This window comes from Gadus morhua, chromosome 22, assembly GCF_902167405.1.
Source record: "Gadus morhua chromosome 22, gadMor3.0, whole genome shotgun sequence".
Lineage (NCBI taxonomy): Eukaryota > Metazoa > Chordata > Actinopteri > Gadiformes > Gadidae > Gadus > Gadus morhua.
Window position 1 is genome coordinate 12996368 of NC_044069.1, and position 25410 is coordinate 13021777.

At 44.1% G+C, this 25410-nt stretch overlaps 1 protein-coding gene across 1 annotated transcript in view; it reads right to left on the minus strand.

The window, feature by feature from the left end:
• Window positions 1-25410, minus strand: part of csmd2 (CUB and Sushi multiple domains 2) — a 244295-nt gene that overhangs the window by 214122 nt on the left and 4763 nt on the right. The window contains exon 2 of the mRNA XM_030347780.1: window positions 14937-15153. Coding sequence (XP_030203640.1) covers window positions 14937-15153 — 217 coding nt within the window. The remainder of the gene's footprint in view (window positions 1-14936; window positions 15154-25410) is intronic.

A 25410-nucleotide genomic window follows, 5' to 3' on the forward strand; every position in this document is an offset into this window, starting at 1 on the left:
TAAACTTTAAAACTTTACAACAAACCTACTTTTTCTCTAACTCCTTTTGCACTCTACCTCAATTTGACTCCTTGCAATCTCGTAAAGTTCTGACTTTTATTGGCGCCTGTGTGCCCCGTCACTGAGTAATTCACTTAATCTCTTAACACTTCCCTTGGTGTGTGGGGGAGGTGGGTGGGGGGGGGGGCAGGAGAGGTGAAACAGGGAGCGCCAAACGCACCGGAGAGAGATAAATTGGACAAAAAATTTAACGCAAGTATGCATGATTTCACTCTTCTCTGTGACACTGTCAAGGCGGGGAAATCTACTAAATGACGGTACACGTGTTCATGCAAATGGACACTCCACTGGCCACAAATTGATTTGGATGGCAGCCCTCTTGTTTCAGGCAGATTAGCCACAGGGAAGGTGAATGTGGACGAAGGGCGGGAATTGTCCTAGGGACTGGCTTAACCGTCAGAGAGAGAAAGACAGAGAGAGAAAGAGAGCGAGAGAGCGAGAGATTTTGCTGAGTAATTATGCTACCATTTCGCATAAGCGCCCTCCATTTTCTGTCTGTCTTTTTAAGGTAAAAAAAATAACAAATTAAACAATTGGAAATTTAGCCAATTATTTCATAATGAGAAATTAATGTTTGAATTGTTCTTACTTATTACTGAATTGTATTTTATAATACTGTTTTGCAATCAGCATTCTCCGTTCTGTACTTATAATTGCCCAATTAGGGAATACTTGGAGAGCTATAAATTGGTTTGAGAATGTTTAAAGGACGTTAGAAAACATGAACCCTATGGAAACTATGAAATAGTCCCTAAATATGTCTCCTTATAACAAAGTAAATCGTTCAGCTGTTGTTGATAGTCAAAGTGTTAGTATACGTTTTTTTTTCAGTTATATAAACTCTTCTGAAAGTTCATAGTAAGTGCAAGCATGTATGTAAGCCAAGGACAATGTTCTCAAATTAAATTAAAAAACAAGCACCGAAGGGTGGACTTTTAATGTAAGTAACTATAGAATGTCTCCGCATTAGTATACGATTATATAATAATCAGAGAGAGTAATGTATGTGTCCTAATGTAGTGAGAATGTTGCCAAGCAAGCAACAGGCAGGGTCTGGCAACAAGTAAAACCTGAACACACTATCCAGAAAATCCAATTAAGGTCTATGTGTTTTCTTATGTACAAATAGGATGTAATGCTAAATTGTGCAAAACAACATGCAGGGGAGACAATCATTAAAAAAAGAAGTCACAAACAACAAGCCAACACTTGTTTCACACCAAATTCACAGGGTAAAAAAACGCAAATGGTGTTAGTGTTAAAATGGGCTGTGACCATCTGAGACGTGACACCCCCATGGAACAAACACCGGCACAGGGATTCGCTGCTTCTACATACAAACATATAAAAAGATGCAAAACAGCCGGTACCACCAACAGGGGTCTGTGTTGATCAGATGCAAGACAGCCAGTAGAACCAGCAAGGGTCTGTGTTGAGCAAGTGCAAGACAGCCAGTAGAACCGGCAATGGGTTTATCTTGAGCAGGTGCAAGACAGCCAGTACAACCAGCAAGGGTCTATGTTAAGATGCAAGACAGCCAGTGCAATCGGCAAGGGTTTATCTTGAGCAGGTGCAAGACAGCCAGTACAACCGGTAAGGCTATGTGCTGAGCAGGTGTTTCAAGCGGCTGGTAATTCCAAGGCGGGAGATGAGCAAAACAGGAGAAGACACAAAGGAGGGGGTGCATGCACAAACTGCAGGACGACTGCGGATGAACCACCGGCAGCAGTGCCATTCTGCAGGGCGGAGTGCCATGAAGCTATATCAGCCAGTAAGGAGTGTGCACTATATGTGCAAGCAAGCGTGGATATCAGTGTGCATGAGTGTGTGTGTGCATGAGTGTGTGTGTGTGCATGAGTGTGTGTGTGTTGGAGTGCTGGGAGCGGAGATCTATTAAGAGGGGCTTTCCACCTGACTGACCCCAGCATCATCTCCATGAAAAACCTCTGCTTCCAATTATCTCTCTGCTACCCCATGGGAAGGTGTGTGAGTGTGAGAGAGAGAGAGAGAGAGAGAGAGAGAGAGAGAGAGAGAGAGAGAGAGAGAGAGAGAGAGAGAGAGAGAGAGAGAGAGAGAGAGAGAGAGAGAGAGAGAGAGAGAGAGAGATTCAGTGCGTTAATGAGAGGATGCCTGTGCTAAGGTGCTAGATTGAAGGGGATGTGTGTATGTGTGTATGGGGGAGTGTGGGGAAGGGGTTGATGATGGCTGGAGATGAGCAGTGAGTCAGGAGGAGGGTTTTTACCTGATCATTTAGCAGCCTGGGTGTTCAAGTAATCATGATCAGATACACACACACACACACACACACACACACACACACACACACACACACACACACACACACACACACACACACACACACACACACACACACACACACACACACACACACACACACACACACACACACACACACGCCTGCACACAGCAATCAGGTTTGTGTGGAGAATAACGAAAGCATGGGTGAGTTGAATAGAAGACCTGTGCTTGCATGAATATTTTTTGTGCCAATGTGTGAGTTTGTGTCACTTTATGATGTTCATCCGCAAAAAGAACTCATGTTTACAGACGTGAACACGGCAGAAGACTAAATGCGCTGATTTGTTTTCCTTTAATCACATTTCCGCTGCAGCATGTGTGGGCACGCTAGTGCCTGTGTTTGTGTGTGCGTGTGTCTTTGGCATGTGGAGTTGCTGACCAAGCTGATATATATATTCCACTACGGGTAGAGCTGGAAAAAAAAGAAAGAAAAAGGATACAGCAGCAAGATTTTGATGAGTGAGTAGAGGCGATGTATTAGCCAATAAATGATGGGAGGTGAGAGACGAGGAAGATAAAAAAGAAGAGAGTGTGTCACATGCCTGTGTGTGCGTTTGTTTGTGTATATGCTTTTGTGTGTGTGTGTGTGTGTGTGAGAGTGTGTGTGTGAAGTGAATATATGTGTGCATGTGTGTGTATCATATGAAGCTATGTAGGTGTGTGTGTGTGTGTTTGTGTTTGTTTGTGTGCATATATGTGCAAGCCTGTGTGTGTGCATATGTGAGCGTGTGTGCGAGTGTATGCGTGTGTGTCAGCGTGTGTGGGCGTGTGTGTGCGTGTGGGCATGCGTGCATCCGTGTATGCATTGGTGTGAGTGTATGTGTGAGCATGTGTGTGACCATAGACCACCCGTACAGAGCGTATGTCTCGGGGCTCATTCGTCATAAAGGGTGTGCGGTTGTAACTCCTCAGTGGTCAAGGCCACCGCCTGCTTCCCGCGCACCGAGCCGTGCGCTCCCTTGCTCACTGTCCACCCATCACTCTAAACGGTGACTAACCCCCCACCCTGATCACATAGCAGCTGCGAGGTGTGTGTGTGTGAGAGTGTGTGTGTGTGTGTGTGTGTGTGTGTGTGTGTGTGTGTGTGTGTGTGTGTGTGTGTGTGTGTGTGTGTGTGTGTGTGTGTGTGTGTGTGTGTGTGTGTGTGTGTGTGTGTGTGTGTGTGTGTGTGTGTGTGTCTCATCCTAGCTCTTCCCCCGACCCCACCCACATGCCAGAGATGAAGAGAGAGAGAAACGACAGCTCCTCCCCTGCGAGCAAAGGTTAAAATCACACCGCATCCTCACGCCAGTGATTGGATTCCTGCCGCTAATCGGAGGACCTCTCAGGAGCAATCAGACACTGGCTGGCAGCCTGGCCGCTCTCGCCCCACCCAGCTAACGCGGCGTGACACCCCAGAAAACAAGGCCATGATGGGGCCCGGAGACAGCGAGTGCAGGGACCGAGTAGTTATATATAAAACAAAAAGCTAATTACACCACGGATGCTCAACCCACAACTACAAATGGGATATCTTTGTGTGTATGTGTGTACGCGTGTGTGTGCGTTTGATTCATTATTAGAAGTATTTACAGTTGTAATTTCACGGATCATAAAAGAGAAAGCAAAAAGCACAAATATAATATTCATGCCCTCAATTACAGATATCTGTCCGGCTTGCTTTCTTCCGCCAATGTCGTGGTTGTATTATCTGTCGTCGTGACGTTTTTTGCCATTTTGAAAAGAAGGGAGTTGTTGTTATTCCACTGATAGCATGACTGGTGACTCCCACGTCTCTGCTGGTCCTCTTGAACACGAGATGACACTAGTTTGCCAAAACAAAAGAAAAAAGCACCCAGTGGTCGAATCCGGCGCTGCCTTCATAGGTGTGAGGCAGTGCTCAGTCTGACCGAACACGTATAATCAGCCACCCCCCTGTGGCCGAATTAGTTAACACCATTTATATTACCATAAATATAGCATCTTACCTTAGCTTATCCCTAGCTTAGTGCATTTTATATCTTATCTTAGCTTACTTTATTACAGCTTGTCCTAGTTTAGCTTGGCTTATCCTATATCGTGTCATCTTATCCTCACCGAATATCACTTCCTAAATTATCTTTGAAAGCATCTTACATTATTTTCTCTAACCTTTGCGATTAGATAAAGGCAAAGACACCATACGTCATCATAACCGATGTGATCTTATCGTATCTCATCTCCTCTTCCTCTTAAATACATAACCTTTGGTATCAGGACAGTAAGTAACCCAGTACCAGGCAGTGCGTCATAGGCCAGGGCGTTGTGTTCATTAATATTCACCACCACGGTGTCTCTTTGGCTGCAATGCTGTGTTGACTTTACTTAACCACGGAGGAAACACAAAAGCGCTGACTGCAAATGATAATCAACTATCGTCGCCAGCCACGAACCATGAAGTCATTATCAGACCCGCTCCCCTGATGGAGAAGCAGAGGAGAGGGGGAGGGGGGAGAGAGAGAGAGAGAGAGAGAGAGAGAGAGAGAGAGAGAGAGAGAGAGAGAGAGAGAGAGAGAGAGAGAGAGAGAGAGAGAGAGAGAGAGAGAGAGAGAGAGAGAGAGAGCGGTAGATAGTGACATTTAAGAGAGTGGCCGATATATGTGCCAGTGGATGGGGGTAAATGCTAATTTGTGTATTTGTGTGTGCGTGCGTGTGCATGTGTTTGCGTGTGTGTTTATACATGTGTGTGCGTTCGTATGCATTTGTGCGAGAGTACACGTGTCTACATACGACGCCCTTCTAGCTTATCTGCTGACTGATCCCTGATGCTAGTGGGCAACATTGTGTGTCGCTCAATAAGGTGATGGAATTGCTCACATGCAACCTACACAATCTGAAAAGCTGTCACTAATTTCACTTGATGCTGAAATGTGCGTGCGTGCTTGTGTGAGTGTGTGTCGAAAACTTTACGGTTTTCAACATCTCGCAAGCAAAGTGCTAGCATGAAACGGTGGTAGGGCAGGACACACTAGACAACAGCCATTGAAAAGGAAGATCCATGTTAATGACAGTGCTGTGTTGTTGACAGACGTCAGCTCTGCTCAATCAAGGGCAATAAAATAAAAATGCTGAGGTGATTAGCGTGTGTGTGATGTGCATAATAGCTAAACTCATCACCAGCCAGAGTGTGTGTGTGTGTGTTTAAGTGTGTTTGTGTGTGTGCGTGAGACTACCATTGGGAAGTTATAAACAAAATATAGTCTCAGCATTATGGACACAAATGATACTCTCTATGGTCATCCATTACAGTGAATTATACAGTTATTGTCTATGCGCGGTTCATAAAAGGTCACTCTGGCTCACACACTCACACATACACACACACTAACTACCTAAATAGCTTCCACTGCAGTATCTACCATTCAGGAAGTGAGGTACACAGTTAGCTTTGTCTCCGGTCAATTAATTTAACAGTCGCAATTTTATTTCCCTGATGTTATATCTGCATCTATGCAGCACCCTGGCACTCTCTAAATAAACCATCTCTGTAAGCCCTGCAGGCACTGAATGTGATGACCACTTCCATACAAGGTGTTATTTATGAGACAGGATAAACTGTATACTTAATTAAACTCAAAGTGGCTATCTTAAAGATCTCCTTTTGTTTGTTTTCGGTGGCACCTATGGAAAAAAAATAATATATAAGCCGCTACAATCACAAGTGATTTGAAGAGCTATTCAGTTGTGGTAGCTCTGCCAAACCCTTCCTGGCGGAACGACCACTGCTGGATGATGGAAAACGCATCACTAACTGCGTTTGTGATTTGAATGCGGAAAAGTCGTCACAGACACTTGGTTCTTAATACTCATAATGCTGCAAAGGCAATGACTTATAGCAGTTGGCAACAGGCACCTTACCCCATCGTGTTACCTAATTCAGAGATGGATTGCGACTTAAAATGCATTTATTTCTCTTTGGACATCTTCCAAGATTATGACTTAAAACATTCTCCCAGTGCTCTCGAATTCAGAGAAAGACCATTCAAAACGACAACAAATGTCCACGTTAACAACATATTTGCCAGTGTTGAGAGGAGCATGGGAGAACCCTCTCTGCAAAAGGGAGGGCAAGCGTTTGGGAGAAGCTAAGGAGCAGCTGGGGTATACTGTCCAATTTATTTTCGAAAGGGAAAGCATGGGCCGAGCATACACCGTGTTCTCTTCAAGCTAGGCTAAGTTCCCTTTCACGTCATGAAATGTTAATGCAACCTTTAGCTAAAAAATTATATTAACAACGCACGTATGCATCAAATACGCACATGCACACGCACACCAAAAACATTATGCATCCTTGTTAATTACAAGAAGTGTGCGGCTATTAAAGGAACGATAGACGATGCAAGACTATTAAAAAGAAAGAGTGTCAACAGCAGAAAGACAAAATGTCAAATAGGAAAAGAAAGTGAGCTAAAGGGAGACAAATGGAGGATGGGAGGAACGGAGAGAGATAGAGTGGTTGAAAAGACCAGATGACGAATGGGCACATTCATTATGATTGGAAAAAATCCGAAAGGAACTTCCTCAGAAAATAAGTAGATGCTGACCGCTGCTGAGGACCCGATCTCTCTCTCTCTCTCTCTCTCTCTCTCTCTCTCTCTCTCTCTCTCTCTCTCTCTCTCTCTCTCTCTCTCTCTCTCTCTCTCTCTCTCTCTCTCTCTCTCTCTCTCTCTCTCTCTCTCTCTCTCTCTCTCTCTCTCTCTCTCTCTCTCTCTCTCTCTCTCTCTCTCTCTCTCTCTCTCTCTCTCTCTCTCTCCAAGTGCCGTATGGGGGTGTAAGAATCATTTCCCCACTCTAATAAACTTCAACATGTGTCCACTCAAATACCAGAACATCCATTCAGACCCATCAACCCGTCGTCTCTTCACAAATGATCCAACTGACGAAACCTCTCTATAGACACACACTTCATCACGTCACAGCTCATCGGCAGTGCATCATAACAACACGCTCCCATCACATCCCAAGACCAGGGAGATCTGAAGTGGCCCACTGATGAAGCTGCAGCCCAAAGTCACAAATAATATGAATATTGTATAATGTACATGGTTCTGTATTATCTATCCATATATTTTGGATATATATGGCGTGAAAGGAAACTTATCCTAGCTTGAAGGGAACACAGTGTAAGCTCGGCCCATGCTTTCCCTTTCGAAAATAAATATTATATATCCTGCTCATTGAGCTATTCTTTACTCAGGTTTTCAATTAATATTATTTTCGCCGGCAAATAATTTTGGAGAAAATCATTTAATTTCCAACAAATGCCTTAAATTTCAATTTCATGCATTGAGAAGAAAATGAGTGCCATCGCGGGGATTGCATTTTTTTTTAATAGCTAGGGTTCAAATTATAATGGGAAAAAGCCACGGGTGCAACTAGTTCACATCAACAGGTGCCTAATTAGAAGGCCGGTAAAACCGTCCTAGTTTAATGGACACACTGTGTGTGAGTATGAATGTATTGGGTTTGTTTATGTTTGTGTGTGTCTGTGGGAATCCAGATCCCTTAGAAGAAACATTCAATGACATCAGCGTTAAAAAGGTATAGAGGATTTCAGGGACAGCCAGTTGGCCTATAAGTGCACACATTCAGTTTTACAGTTGAAGGTCTCCCCTCACAAGCATATGTGGAAATACACGGCCACGTGTGCGTGTGTGTGTGTGTGTGTGTGCTGAAGCTAAGATTCCACATGCAAAGTGCGGAACAGACATGTGACGACTTTGGATAGAATAATCTGGGCAGAGTATCCTGTGGTGATGGATGGATGTCTGAGGCCTTCATCTACAGAGATATATATCACCATGGGGACGTCATTCGGGAGTTGAACGCTGTTGTGTGCAATTCTCGTGCTAGTTTCGAGCTGTCACTGCTACCGCTGTATGTAAGATGCACTCATTGATTGACAGGAACAAACACCAACACATACCCACACACACACACAAAACACACACATGGGAGGGTGAAAGGGACTGACTTATGTTTCTCTTGTTGCTCTAAACGTGGTATTGTCTATATTTTGACAAACGTGAAGGCCTTCAGATACTAGACCAGAACAATATCGAAAAGAAGAACTAGCAATCCCACTCTCATTGTCTTCCTATTCCAGTGCTTTCTCACACACACACACACACACACACACAAATATGCAGGCATGTGTGTAAGCAAAGCACACACTTTGTAAGCTGTGGAAGACCTTGCCAGGGATAGGGCAAACAGGCTAACTACCCGCTTGCTATACAAGCATGAACTGTGACTCTGCACACATAAACTATGTCCCTACTTCTACCAATCCATCTCTATTGTATCTCTATCTCTCCATGCCTTTCACATTATTTCCGACATCGTCTTAAACACACACAGACACACAGACACCCAGAAGACAGACACACAGACAGTCAAGACTCACTATCGATCATTCAGACAACCAGACCACTAGTACACCAGTCTCTCATATAACACAACTTACTCTCTCTCTCTCTCTCTCTCTCTCTCTCTCTTAGACACACATTTCCTCTCTCTTTCTCCCCCTCGCTCAGACCCACTATCTCAAGAAGCAGTTTGAAACCCCTCACTGAGTGCCGTGTTCCTGCCCACTCCCAACATCCATGCTTCACCGCGCACTATTTAGGTCCTGCTCTGCCCCGGGCACAAAATCTGTCCCTGTCAACCACTTATCCAAACTCTTCCCCCTTGCCCCATGCTCTGGCCCGCCCCCCGACCCAGTCGGCCCCGCCCCAAGCCCCCTGTCTACTGTTTACTGCCAGGCTGCTGCATCATCTACACCCCACACACACACACACACACACACACACACACACACACACACACACACACACACACACACACACACACACACACACACACACACACACACACACACACACACACACACACACACACACACGCACACGCCTGGCAGAAGAAGTATTGTGGGCACATGCAAGGACACATTCACAAATCGCACATGCACACACACACACACACATGCATGTGCACATGCACAGACACACACATGCGCACACACACACTAGTACACACACCCAGACCCACCCACGCACACCCACTTGCATGTGAACACATACACGCACAACCACATGGCTGTAGCTGACAAACAACCACAGAAGAAATAGATTTTCATGCAAGCAACGAGCATCATACAATACCAAAGCATTAACACACAGTCTGTAAGCCCATGACATGTTTGGGGACACACATTGAACCTGGTTCATTCCTTGGGATGGAAAAATGTGCAAGAAAAAAGAAATAGTTACATCATTTTCGATGTCAACTCGAGATTAAAAGGAAAAATCTCAACACTTGCTTCTGGCATACAATCATACATAAAAGATTGATAAGATTCGGCAAACAGGGCACGGGAGAGAAGCACAAAATGGAGATCGTTCCAGAAAGAGATAAGATATTAAAATTGGGGGGGGAAAGGAAATGGGAGCCAAGGAGAATTTGGAGGTGGAAGAGCGAGAGAGATGGAGAGAAAATTACTGTTGACACGGAAACAGGGGCGGGGGGGGGAGTAGTGATCACATGTAGCAGAGTGATCACATGGATATCTTTCTTGTAGGTAATTGTGTAGGATTGTATGTATCTGTGTGTGTGTGTGTGTGTGTGTGTGTGTGTGTGTGTGTGTGTGTGTGTGTGTGTGTGTGTGTGTGTGTGTGTGTGTGTGTGTGTGTGTGTGTGTGTGTGTGTGTGTGTGTGTGTGTGTGTGTGTGTGTGTATTGCGACTGAAGATGATTTGTTTTCAGGTTTCTCTTTACCTTCCATTTCCATGCTCATCGAGTCATAAAACAGAAGTCTAATATTTAACAGCGTTTCTCAGGTGGAGCAGCCTTCACATACAGGTGGAGAGGGAAATTAAATTCCCAATACACGCAGGAAAACAAACCGCAGGAACGCCCGACTCGCTCCCATGTAGCGAAACCTTGAAGCTCATATCCCCCTCTACCCATTCAGGTCCACTGTTTCCGTTTCTTAATCCCTGCACAATTCTTTCTCTCTCTCTCTCTCTGCCTCTACATGCCTCCCTTCCACCATCTCTCACCCTCTCTCTCTCCCTGCCGTCTTTCTCTCCCTCTTTGTCTCTCCATCCGTTAATATCTTTCATATCTCATCTGTCGCTACCTCATCCTTTCTCTCTCTCCTTCTGTACCTCTTTCTCTCTCCCCTTCCCTCTCTGTATTTCCATCTATCCAAGCCATATCATACTATCTCCATCTATATCTTCTTATCTCATCCAGCTCTCCCTATCTTCTCTTCCCATCTCTCTCTCTCAAGCTATCTATTCATCCACTTTCTTTTTTTTCTCTCCGTCCGTCCCACCGGAACATCTCTACCGAAGGGAAGCCAGAGGGTGTGAATACGGAGAAGCGCGACGGAGAAGCACGGCCGGTAAATACAGGAGATCCGATTCCCTTTTTGATCCCCCCTCTCTCTGCGTGTTAGACGAGGAGTATGGGACCGATGCAGAGTCAGTAACAAAAGCCCTTCTGGGAAAATTTCTATCAGCTTGCCTCTCTGTCGTGCCGGTCCACCGTGAGAATCTGAATTGTGTTGGCCAACTTTAAAGTCAGCCCGGCCCACAGCGAGACAGGGCGAGAGTGTGTGTGTGTGTATGTACATCCGATCAGACATTTTGTGTTACCATAAAGGTGAGCCTGAAGGGAGATAAATACTGACAATGCTACGGTAATGAAGCGCATTCATTCAGGGCTAATGTGCCTTTATAGAAGTCTATTGCTTGCATTAAGGTGTTTTACAATTAAATCAGAGTCTAATGCCACGATGAGAGCAAACAACCTAAAATGCCAAATAGTATCGTTTTTGTAATTGCTTCCATTCATTCCCCAAAATGAAAAATATTACCAGGTGCCTCCAAACCTTTTAACATTTTAAATAGAAGGTCTACTGCCCTAGGATTGACAATTGCATTAACACCATGACCATGCTTCTAACACTACCCTCAGCACACATCACCTAATAACACTATGATTAGTGTTTTAAAATTACCCTTATCCTATCATGTATGGTACTATAATCACTTTGACTAGCCTGGTAACACTACCTTAACGTATCATCACAGGCATTAATAACACTATGCCTGGCCTGTTAACACCACCCATAGCCTATCATCTCTAGCATAATTAACAACTGCCAGTTACCTATAGACTTTGGTCGCATTGTAAAGACTAGCATAAACCAATAAGCATTATTAAACTAGCAGTAGCCATTCACACTCATAACAATGCCTAAACAGTTGCCATTGTTAAGAAACATCTGTACTAGGATATGCCAGCCTAAACACATTAGAAATGTACGATACAGTTGTGCCGACAACCTTTCATGAATAGAAACATTGTGTTTTAATTGTATGTACAAATCTTCCACCCCAAAAGACACAACAGTCCTTTTGGTCATTTCATTGTGTATATGATAGAAAAAAACTTTTGACTGCCTGCTTATTATGAACATGACGGTTATTATAGCGTTTCTGAACACAAAGTGACAGCTGTACTGCCCCACTGATTCCCAGAACTGATACAATGTATTGACAGCAATGTGTTTGTCATGATCTGGAATGATCTTGGAAGCAACGATTAAATTATGCGTGAACTCATTTTCTGCCAGTGAATTTTGACAATTTTTGGAATTTGAGGAGGTGTCAGAATCGCACAAATTGACAAAACAAGCTTGAGTTTTGATGAATGCGTCCAGGCAGTTGAGGAAAATCAGCAATTATTTAGAAATGTAACATTTGATTGATGCTACACAAATAATTCACCCTGTATTCATTTGTTTCCATGTATCAATGTCATTTCCTGTACATTTCTAAGAAAGTTAAAACATGTTTAGAGCACTAGTTAAATGCCCTTGAGGGAAATACATAAACATTCAACCAATCACAGTCGATCTACCATTAAACTCGGGCTTTCACGTTCTGGTCGGTTGGTCGATATGCTCTTGTTCAATCAAATTCCTGCTGGGGTTACTTTCGTAAAGGAAAAAACTTCTTAATCCATTATTTGAGGGCAGGATGGACATATATGGAAGCATATATGTAGCAAAATTCAAATGGCAATGCAATTTGCAATTTGCAATTCAATAAGTAATTACGTTATGCAATTGACAATGCATTATGCAATTTCATAATGTAATTTGTAAATACGTTATTCAAGTGTATTTTAATATGCAAAGTGACAATGCAATCCTCAATTAAATTTGCAAAAGTTATAACAATAAAAATACAATAACATTTTGTCAAATTCTTTGAGTTCCTTTATTCAAATTGAAAAGCTATAGCGTCCCCGTGATTGCAATCCACTTCGCCACGCTCCATGTGTTGCGATATTCAAATGACATTTCAATCCGCAAAACGGAATCCAAAACGGAATCCAAAGAGGAAATCCAAAGAGGTATCCAAAAAGTCAATATGCAAAGTGGCAAACGTATCAGCCAATCAGCGTCTGGGCGGGAACTACGTCACTTTCTATTGTCTCCAAGGGTATCTCCACAGCTGAATGACCGGGCACCCATTCCTAATGAGTCGTGATGTGGGGATACATAGTAGTCCAGCAGAGGTTGAGCGGGAGGGAGTGTATTCTTGGAGGAGGTCCCAGAGGTAACTGGGGGCTAGGTTGTGGAGAGCTTTGTAGGTGAGGAGTGGGTGGAGACGGTGGGTCTCCCGACCCTATGTTTCGCACCCAGTGCCTGTAGCACTTGGGAAATCTTTGTGTTTACCACACTGGCGTCAAAACGTACCAGTGAGGATAAGTCGTCTATCCTATCTCCCAGAACACGCACTCTATCTACTGCATCTGTGTCTTCAACATGATTGTTCTCCACATCATCGGCCAAACTTCGGAGCGTATCAATAATCTCCACTGGTGACCATGGACCTGACACATACGAACTAGAAGTGAACAAGGAAATTACGAGAAAGTGACGTAGTTCCCGCCCAGACGCTGATTGGCTGATACGTTTGCCACTTTGCATATTGACTTTTTGGATTCCTCTTTGGATTCCTCTTTGGATTCCTCTTTGGATTCCCTCTTTGGATTCCGTTTTGGATTCCGTTTTGCGGATTGAAATGTCATTTGAATATTGCAACACACGGAGCGTGGCGAAGTGGATTGCAATCACGGGGACGCTATAGCTTTTCAATTTGTATAAAGGAACTCAAAGAATTTGACAAAATGTTATTCTATTTGTATTGTTATAACTTTTGCAAATTTAATTGAGGATTGCATTGTCACTTTGCATGTTAAAATACACTTTGAATAACGTATTTACAAATTACATTATAAAATTGCATAATGAATTGTCAAATGCATAATGTAATTCCAAATTGCATTGCCATTTGAATTTTGCTGCATATATGCTTCCATAGACATATGTAGACCGATGTATTTTATTTTTAAGTGATGGGCTATATTGTGTCAGAAAATAACGTTAATTATGAATACAAATAATATTCAAGGCTTTGTAGTTTCTTTTATAATAATCATATGGTTTAATAGCCTCAGAGTTTTAAGACAAGAGGCAAAACCACCCCGGTTTTCACAACTTTGAATTGGTCCAATTTAAGGATGACTTCTAGTCTACATACTGAACATTTACTCTATTAACTCAACTAATTTACATCATGTCGAATAAGTTGTTTGGTAAAAATTTGCTAAAAATGACAACCAAAGAGTGTGTTGGCATTCTAAAAACGTTTCCTCCTCTTCGTGGTGTTTCTACATGGCACTGCCCAGGCGGCGCCCCGGGGCTCGTATGGTGTGACCCGCCTTGAGGCTCTGCCCTTACCGAGGCGACCTCGGACCAAGAGTGGATCTGAGACCCACTGAGTCACTCCAAACAGCACTCACGTTTTATATATTCAGCCAACCAGGTAGAGTAGAGTGAACCGCGTTCGTTTGGATATTTTAGAGAAAACGGGCATAATCTATGGTCCATGGAGTTCGCTGAATTACAGGAAACCATACGATTTTATTTGGTAGACTACAGCCCTACGTTTGACATTATACTTTGATATTATATTTTTTGAAAACATGAACAAACAAATATTGCTCAATGTAATTCAAGTTTTACGAAAAATAAAAAAAAAATAAAAAAACATCGACTATATGTTGTATCGAATGTACTGTTTTGCATGCAAACAGACTAAAACAACCTACATTTCAGCCCAAACCATAATCTATAGTGGTACACACTTGAGTATCTGACTATGTAGTTATTCCACGGACGTTGTTATCCAAAACAAACTTCACATACATGTTAGAAACCCCTTACGAAGGTGTTGGTATGGTTTGTCATCTTACTCAAGAAAACACACTAAACCCTACCTTAACCAAAAACTACGGTCAAACCCCCCAAATATTCACCACAGTGTACTCTACTGAACGCAACAACACACACGACCAGGTTCTACCTCAACATAGCTACAAAGTACCTATACCCAACCAGTACATCTTTGGAGAAAAAACATTAAAGTAGCAAACAACAGAAGCCGTGGAGGTGCCTACCGCGTGCGGAGGTTCCCGGGGCTGGGGGGGCCGTCGTACACAGACAGGAGGTCAAAGTCCTCCTCCAGGGCGAACCCCTGGAACACCAGCTGGATGCGGTTGTGCTCCGCCGCCACGATCACCCACGTGCAGTTGGCGTAGTTGGGGTAGCCATACGGATAGCCGGGGCTCTCTATCGTCCCGTTGGGTTGGTGTAGCGTGTAACTGCAGTTCTGACCTGTGGGGGCAAAGAGACGCAAGACCTGAGTGGGTGAGTTTGTGTGTGAGTGAGGGTTCATGGTTGGTTAGTTGTGATTAGGTGAGTGAATGAAGTGTGGTTCCAAGTCTGACTGTAAAGCAGTTTGCTCTACGCACACACGCACGCAGGCACAAACACGCACACACAAACTTATAGTGCCTGATCAGTGCATACGGATACATAAACAGATACAACCAGCGGCGCACAATCACACACAGAGACACACTTTCACACCCTCCATTGACACACATACAAATGGCAGAACTTATTAGAGCAGTTCAAGCTGTGGACGGTCCTCCGCTGTCATTCCCCCCACCCCTTGCACCTTCCTCACACCACTTATTCACTCATGGAGGCCCTTCTTACACATCTGCACTAATTACCCACATCAACATGAAGCCAAAGAGAGGGTTCAGCATGGGGAGAGAACAAGAGAGAGACACAGAGAGAGAGACAGAGAGAGAGAGACCGAGAGAGAGAGCTATTATGGGTTATTAGTATTATCGGATATTAATGCTATTTGATTGCTTATTCCCATGAAGGGCCCTTGTATGCCTGTGGCATACGCACGCACACACACCAAAACACAAGTACACCACACACACATGATAGACAGACACACACGGTAGCACACATTTTACATTAATTGCCCCACTCATTTTGCATTCTAGTCAGGGGTGAATCGTAAAAAGGAGTGCACTCACTCTGCGATTTTTAATAACTGTGTGTGGGACAATCCATCAGCAGGGAGGGGGAGGGGGAGGGGAGAGAGACCATCTCGAGGGAAAATGACTCACTTTTGCCGGATTGGTGCCCAGTCTTAGACTTCTAATCAATGATTAAGATTCTGTCCTATTCAATCCATGAAGAGATGTGATATGCGACTCCACTTAGATATTGTGCAGTAAAGAGTGGCGCATTAATGGGTGTGGGTGTGTGCGTGTGCATGCACACATGTATATATATGTCTACGTTTGTGCGCATGTGTGTGAGTGAGTGCGTCCGTTGTGTATGTGTGTTAATCTCAGTCCTGGTTGTGTGCCTCCACTGATAGAGCACCACATTAAGAATAAACATTACATGAACATGAAAACAGCCAGGGTTAGGAGATCGGTTCCCACTGGGTCTCACCGTGCTGAGCTCTATGTATGCAGAGCAATGTGCTGTACAATGCTTTAACCAAGTGGAATACATTATAACATATATATTAGTTTGCCATTGGAGATAGTGATCTATTTTGATCGCTCAACCCAAACAGTAACACACAAACACACACATACACATAAATGTCAGCGTTATCACATTCATTGTTCCATTATATCTGTCCCATCATAGACCTGCACACACACTCGCACACATTTCAGCCTACATCTGTCAGTGGGTTCACCATCACATTAATCCGAATAGATGGAACAGAATATATAGTGGGAGGAAACATGATGAAACATGTCAAAAGCCAGTCTGTGTAAGGGTTGTACATTATTATGTGAGGGGAGTGAACTAAAAATAACTATAAGAAAAAATAACCAGGCACAGGATCGCAAACATAAAAACTTTGGCTAGAGATTAAGAAAATGAGCGGAAAAACACGGACAAAACACATGCTATTTATGTAAGTGTGGTCTATTTCTTTCTTACCAACCCCCCCCCCTCTTCCATTTCTGTGTGCTTGCTACAGCCATGGGCCTGAATCACAATGCCGCCTGATTAAAATGTAATTAGGTGCATATAATTGGAGGACATCTGTTAACTGCATAACCCACAATAGATGAAAAAAGCAAAACACACAAACAATGCAACAAGCAGCGAGTCAATATGTTGTTGTTTTTCGGCTGTGTGACCCTGAATATAATTTCAGGGATGAACATTTGCAAGGCAATGAGCAACAGAGTCTGGATGCGAAGTAGATCCTGTGCCTTTGAGAGAGGAAAAATGGAAACAATGCTCAATGTGATTTGTTTATTTTCGTCTACTGAAAGCAAATCAAAATGTGAATTTCGCGAAAATTACCGTTGCCAGCAAAAAGAAAATATCATTTAAAAAACGAATTACAAAAACAGCGTGTTTTGTGTAATAGCTAAGAAGAAAAAAACGTATCCCGAGCCTTACAGTTTGCCAAACAACCGGCTCTTTTGTCGTCTTTCTCTGAAGACCCACACACATGGATGTCTCTATCCACAGCTCAGAGTCCTTCCTGTTTTGCAAATTCCTTGAAAGATTGCCTTGTTCTTTCCAATCTCTGAGGGATTTTCCAGGCAATCAGGCAGCGAGCCGAGAACGTAATTCACAAAAATGAAGAAAGCAAATTAGGTGATGCTTGGGGCAATGTTCACCAGCTCGATTTTGAAAGAGACAAAATAAACACTATATTATTAAAGGACTGGGTGGAACATGGGGCTTGTTATGTTGGTTTTCTTACTCTTACACAGGAAAAATAGCACCAAGACAGCGAGATCAAAGTAGTGTCTGGTCAGGATGGTGAATGGCAATCAATGGAGAGCCTATTGAAGGCATTATAGGAAAAGGTTATGAAATCCACATTCCTCAGACATGAATGTGAAAATGAACACATTTCCTGGGCTGCCTACGGTACATCTGCACTGAGCCCTTTATAGTCATGCATGCAAACGCCTTCCATTGTGTGTGAGAACAGCTGATCATCAGCCATTTTAGTCTCTGTACCCACAATTACCTCCTTGTCCAATTTGTTCTGAGAAAAGCCAAGGATAAAGGAAAGTGAATGATTGCATTATAATTGATTTATGCAAATTGACCAATGAACGCCCTCAAAAGTGTGCGTGATTGTGTGTGTGGCGGGATGCTTGAGGAGAGGGGGTGCTGTTTAAGCAAGGTCAATACTAATATCCAGGTGAAATCTCCATGACCGACTCTCTGTGGACAGAGGCCCGGTCAATAATCTTCTCATCAGCCCAGGCAATACATAGGCCTCCATTAAACAAATGCCAATCAGTGGTCTTCACGGCAGCCAGATGGCCCAGCCTGGTAAGAAGTTGAAGCCGATTGAGGCTGCGTGCCTCTACGTACATTCCAGGTGTATGAGTTGTGAAGAATACCTTGTGCGGCTGTGGGGGGCACGAGGCACTTTAACAGTTATATGACTGGGACTAGGCTAGCATTCATGCTGTGCTAGACTACGGGTGTTCCGCTCCAAGTCAAAATAGTCTGGGTTTAAGTTCACCATCAATCACCTTAAAGGTTAGCAATCTTGACCATAGGCATAACTCGCTACCTGGTTCTCCATTTTATATATGTTAATTCAGCAAGTCACACTACATAAAAGCTCCGCTAATTTAATTAAACAAAAATTAAAATTGCATTTTAGGATAAACATTTGCCTACTGGTCTTAAATGTATGTTTTTTTTGTGTGCTGTGCCAACCAGAGATAGAGTTTTGTGTAGCGCTTGCATCGGTGCCAAGTGACCAAATCCTAAAATCAATACTGGGACACACACATTTCAGTCCAATACAATTAATGCTGCACTGTCTTTAGAGTTTTTTTGGCTGGATTCACCAACATTGTTTCCAAGAATAAAAAAATAAATAAAATGAGACAAATACACGTCAACTTTCACTCAAAATACATCCTCTGAGGTATTTAGGATCCCTTCAAAACACGATTATAGTCTTTTTTTATTGGATTTAGGGTAAGTTCACAGAGGAGACTTTAGTCCAAGCGATTACTTAGCAGTTATTGGACACTCGGGACATAAAAGGAGACGAAAAGGAGGATAGAGCCGACCTGTGGAAGATTTCAATTCCCAGGATCCCATATCACAGATTAAGAAGAGTTACGGTAAGGTCAAACCCACAAGTACACAACCTCTGTTTGCAGACTGGTCTTCATTAACAAATAGGTCCCTAGGACTCAAGCCTTAAGTTTGACATATCTGGACCATAACTTACCTCTCTCCCCCTGCCCCCCGTCCTGCGTGTGCATTATGAAATTAGCTGCCGGGAGTCCATGCCCTATTTCGGGGCCCCTGGGTGTAAATCTGAAGGGGTTGGGCCCATCCTGTAGCCGACACCGGTGACCCCCTATAAAGACCTCGTAAAGAGAGACTGCGGGCTGTGCTGTCGCTGGCCACTGCCTGGCAAGTTCATTGCAAAGTGGAAGAGGGTCACTTTAATATATTTTTATCCGTCTAGTATGCATCAGGTAAATAAAGGCTTCCAAAAATAGAACGGGAGCTACAAAAAAAAACAACAACAAAAGGTGACACAGCACATAAGAGAGTGAGGACATGCTCAAGGGGTGACTTTCTCCGTGTTTCATCATGGAAGACAGTACACTGGAAATCTAGCCCTGCTGCCCACTGCTTCTCAGCCCCCAGATCCAAGTGCAAACTGGTCCCAGTAGAGGGATAGCGAGGTAACCTTGGTGTGTGTCTGTGATACTGCATGTGTATCTGTTTGAGTGGATGCTTGGGTGGTGTGTGTGTGTGTGTGTGTGTGTGTGTGTGTGTGTGTGTGTGTGTGTGTGTGTGTGTGTGTGTGTGTGTGTGTGTGTGTGTGACTGTTTCTGTGGTATGTGTGACAGTGCGCTTGTGGTATGTGTTTGTGTGCTTGTGTGGAATGTGTCTGTGTGTGAGTGTTTGTGTGTCTGTGTGTGTGTGTGTGTGTGTTTCTGTGTGTGTGCGTGTGTGTGTGTGGCTGTGTTTCTTTGGTATGTGTGTGACTGTGTGGTATATATGGTATGTAGTTTGTATGTGTGTGCAAGTGCGTGTGTTTATGTGAAAGTGTAATTGTGCGTATATGTGTGTGAGTGTGTGTGTGTATGCGGCTATGTTTGCCTGGCCAGACTACTTGCTCTGTGGCAGGGATGCATTGCTGCAGCGAGGGGGACAGTGACACACTGATGGATAGTCGCTAGCCGTATCCATTCTCCAGGGGGAGGAGGAGCCAGAAGGAACCATAGAGGAAGAACGGTAAAAAAACGATGATGAAATGGACTGCTGATACTTTTGCCATGTGTTAAGATTGATGCATAAAAAAATTAACGAGGTACAGCTTTACATGTATCACAAGGGCTACAAAGACACAATTGGGTGTTATCGTACTTGGAAAATGGAATAGAAAGAAAAAGGAAATAAGAAAGAGTTTGTGTGTGTGTGTGTGTGTGTGTGTGTGTGTGTGTGTGTGTGTGTGTGTGTGTGTGTGTGTGTGTGTGTGTGTGTGTGTGTGTGTGTGTGTGTGTGTGTGTGTGTGTTTGTGTGATAAGTCAGAGGATTCCTATAGTCTGCCCCTCACTGCTCTTCCGACTGAGGTCACACACATCCTGTGTGACATTCACAGCGAGAGAGTGCTAAATCTGCACTCTTCGCAAATCCTTGAGGTCTATTTGGAGGGAAGCAGCTGTGTGTGTGTGTGTGTGTGTGTGTGTGTGTGTGTGTGTGTGTGTGTGTGTGTGTGTGTAGTAGCCTGTACAGCTGTGTTTGTGTGGGTGCCTGAATGGAGTGCACACACACAAACAAGATTGTGTGTGTGTGCCTCAATGTGTACCTGTAGCCTGTCGGAATATGTGTGTGCGTTTGAATGAGTGCATTTGCACGTGCTTGTGTATGTTAGTATGTGCATCAGAGTATGCCTGAATGTTTACACTGTTTAAGTGTGTGTGTGTGTGTTTTATCCTTCTTTTGTGGGCATGGAATGATCCCTGTGTGTTGTTGCGTGTGTGTGTAGTGTATCATCTGTGTAGTATAGGTGCATTCCAGCCCACCTACCTGGGGCACCTTGACTGAAAAACCCACCAAGGACCCCAGATTGCTGCTCATTCCTACACATGCTACCATACCGCACGCAGACGAGACATTGCACATAGATTAGGGTGACTTCACAGGTGCTCTCGATTGGATGGGAGAAGCAGAGAGTTATTTCTCCCCCTCACAATATCCCAACAGCTTCACAGTGTACACAATAGCCAATGCGCGCGCTCGCGCTCTCTCTCTCTCTCTCTCTCTCTCTCTCTCTCTCTCTCTCTCTCTCTCTCTCTCTCTCTCTCTCTCTCTCTCTCTCTCTCTCTCTCTCTCTCTCTCTCTCTCTCTCTCTCTCTCTCTCTCTCTCTCTCTCTCTCTCTCTCTCTCTCTCTCTCTCTCTCTCTCTCTCTCTCTCTCTCTCTCTCTCTCTCTCTCCTTCACCCCCTCCCCCCCAGATCACGGCACTACTTAAGACCAAAGACACCACGGCGTATCCAGCTTAAGATTTCCGGGAACTCTTCCCCATCTTCTGCCATGGGTCATTACTCTATCTTAAGTGAATTAAGTTAATTGTTCAATGATGCTGCCAAACTGTAATGATCACTTAGCAAGACAAACAGTGGCTCCGTGGCATTGGATTGACACTGATTGATATCGGTTGGCCGTGACAAAAATGGTAAACCTTCCCCCCCCAAAAAAGTAGGAAGTGTTAAAACAGTATAACATGGCACCAAGAAAATGACTCGACCAAAACTTGTTCCATTCCGAAAATAATTGGCAGAGGAATGGAAACATAATATAGAAGTTGAAACTGCAGTATTAGCAAGACCCCAATGCCGACCACTGGACCGCCCCTTGTGCTGCTAGTTACTATTAGAAGCCAAACTGATAAAGCAGGATTAGAACTAACAAAATAAGTCGTTTATAGACGGGTAAGTAAGACTCGTTAATCTTAATTATGTGTACGTCAGTGTGCATGTATGTGTCAGTAGATGTGTGTTTGGTTTTGTGTGAGACTGCATGCGTGTCTTTGAGTTTGTAGGTGTGTGTGTGTGCGTGTCTTTGAGTTTGTAGGTGTGTGTGTGTGTGTGTGTGTGTGTGTGTGTGTGTGTGTGTGTGTGTGTGTGTGTGTGTGTGTGTGTGTGTGTGTGTGTGAGAGAGTCAAGGCAGGTAAGTATGTGTGTACATGTGGGTGTCTGCGCCCTTGTGTGTGTTTGTGTGTGGGTATAGGCCTATGTGTGCGTGTTTATATTTGCATGTGCCGGTAAGTACCTCCCGAGAGAGGTGATAAACACCCTTCCACCCCATAGACCCACTCAGCCTAGCTCTTTGTCTCTCGGTGTGTCAGTGCATATGCATGCCTTGACCGCATCATATCAGAATTAACCTCAAGACGACTGCCATTAAAATGGAAATAAGTGAGCTCAGCACTGCCTGTGTTTGTGTGTGTGCATTAGGATAATGCCTGAGGGAAGGCCACACAGGCTGCCTTAATAACGCAGAAGCCAGATGCCAGGGGAGACTCCAACTGGAGCTGCCCCCCCTTCCTTTGTCACATATGAATTGACTTGGAACTTTATTTCCTTCATGGACTCCTCATTCTTCCTCTAATACCATTATATCCCTGATTTCTTAGTCATAGAAAATTCTTGTTTGTTGAAACTGTCACTCTGAGTTGAATGAGGTTTCACTGGTATACTTCTCAGGAAGTCAGCCCCTATGGAATAAGCCATCCTCCAGCTGAGCTGGATGTCCAAACTTTAATCTGACAGCCATTTGCTATTTTCTATATTTAAATGCATTCCCCCCACCCCTGTAACTGCTAATTACAAGAGGAACTAACGTATTTGCTGTAGCTTGTGGACATGACCGCAATAGAGGGACTCATGAGCCGAAGGCAATGAATGGATTTCCCAGATGCAGGCGGCTCAAAACCTCAGAAATTCTGCATGGTGCATAGACATCAAAACAGACTAGAACTCATAGAAACACACGATAGCGTGGGCTAGTGAAAAAACGCCTACATGCTGCGGCTACGTCTCCTACTCTAGTGGCAAAATTTATCCCACACAATATCTTTTGTGGCAGTGCACCAATAGAAAAGAGCCATGGTCCAGTAGCTACAGGCCATTCCTTTTGGTTAGCATGTACACAGTATCAAGAAATCTAATTACAGACATGGACATGACTACAAACATATGCACGCAACACACACGCACACGTACACACTAGCATGTAAGAAAATAACTCTTGAACTCTGTGTTGGAAAATGCCCAAGCAACGCACACACAAAAGTTTACACGTGCTCGGTAAGAAAAAGAGTCAAAATCTGTCTAATATGGCAATGGTGAATCCTAAACTGGCAGCAGAGAAGGCACGAGGAACAGTGGAACAGCGAGTAACCAATCACATCTCACTGAAATCAGGTGTGTTTATGTGGTCATGTAAATCGGTAACCAGCGATTTTTGTGCAAGAGCGAGAGAGCATGCAAGAGAGAGAGCGAGAGAGAGGGGGTGAAGGGGTGAGAGAGAGAGAGAGAGAGAGAGAGAGAGAGAGAGAGAGAGAGAGAGAGAGAGAGAGAGAGAGAGAGAGAGAGAGAGAGAGAGAGAGAGAGAGAGAGAGAGAGAGAGAGAGAGAGAGAGAGAGAGAGCCAGCTTGCTCCAGCTTCGTCATATTTTACCAACAGCACTAACAGGTGTGTCAAGATACCCTGCAACACACACGCAAATCAACACCTACAAAGAGCAAGTGAACCCCTGAGACACACAACAAGAGAAACAGAGACACACAACACATCGATAGCTACACAGCCAGAGAGAAACAGACACACCCACACAGAGACCCAACCAGAACAGCAACCACACATATGCACAACAGGCCAGCTCAGTTGAGCTCCCTCGACTAGGAGCAGGACTTCAGTTAATTCGCCCTGAGGCAACCTGATGGAATGAATCAAGAAATACAATTATTCCATTTTCATCCCTTTGCAGGGTGTTATTATCATTATTACATTTTTATTTGTCTACCGCACGGTTTAAAAGATCCCTTTGGCCTTCTCTCTCGCTCCCGCTTTCCCTGAACTGTAGCTCCCACACACACAGCACAGTAATCGATTGCACCATTGGATGTCTGGTGGTCTTCCCTCTCGGTTTGCAGTGCCGACACACATCAGTGCATACATGTGTGGACTTTGTTCCCTCGTCTTTGTTCAAGCAAATATATTCAATTTTGAGTGCAAGAAACGAGAGAGAGAAGAGAGAGATAGCGAGGCGGAGAACGAGAGCGAGAGATGGTGAGGCCGAATCAGGCCGAGTGAAACCGAGGGCGAACGGGTAGTGCGAAGAATGAGAGAGCGCTGCGATGTTCAGAGGGGCCTGTTAAACATTCCTTTCATGTAAAGCTGCACGCCGTTTCCATGGCAACCCAGGGATCTTTTTCAGTCAGTATAATTCCTTGTGTTTCGAAACAAAACATGTAGAAACACACACAACTAGATCCACGCTAATAGAGCTCAAACATTCCTTACTGATTCCTTCATCATGATTAAATCCAAAGAGGGGCATACATATACGTGGCATGCATATCGGGGAATGTTCTGTAGCATGCTTACATACATACAAATATGTAATGTTGTATGTTTGTGTAAACACAAACGCCTGCTGTATAATCAAACACATTGTACAGTATGCATGTTTACACACAACCACATGCTAGTAAGTCAGCTAGTTTACATGCAAGCATGTTGCGGGGGTATGCATAAACAAACATGCGCAGCATGTAGACACGGGCGTGATCATGGCAACATGATCGTTCATCTCTCCCTGAAGGAAAACACTCATGACGGATCACCTATACAATGACGACCGCGGCTGGGGGAGCATCAGAGATAGAGAGGAGGAACGATGGAGAGAGGGGGCGAGCGAGATAGAAAAACAGAACGGGAGAGAGCGTGAGTGTGATAGAGATATAAAGATAGAGGAGACTGGGAGGAAGAGAGAGAGAGAGGGAGGCTGACGCAGGACACAGAGTTAAGGGGACAAGGGGACAAGTCACCCCGTGTGAGGTGTGTAATCTCCAATACGCGGGGATGTCTGCTATCTGATAACAAAGGGTGTAAATCAGAAGGCCAGAGAAAGGTCTGACGATGCTGTTCCCTTTTCTGAGGCAGAACAGACAGCGGTGAGGCAGGCTCCTGTTACACATGCTGGGGATTTATAGTAGCAAAGGGATGACAAGAGGAAGACCTGGAGGCCTGATAAGAACAGCACGGGAGAAAGGGATGATTTAGGCACCGGCCTGAAAGAGCTGAAGGTGTTCTGTGCTTGTATGCAACTTTTCTTGAAGGGGTTTATTTATTTTTTCAGGCCTTTTAACTTGGTTCGGTTTTCAAGCCAATAGGAGATAAACAGTTGGCAGTTTATACTTTGCGATTGCATGAGCAATACAAAGCAAAGAATAGAAGAGCACCCAAACTGAAAGTGCAAAAGTGGGATAGCACTTAACCGCAGACGAATTGTACA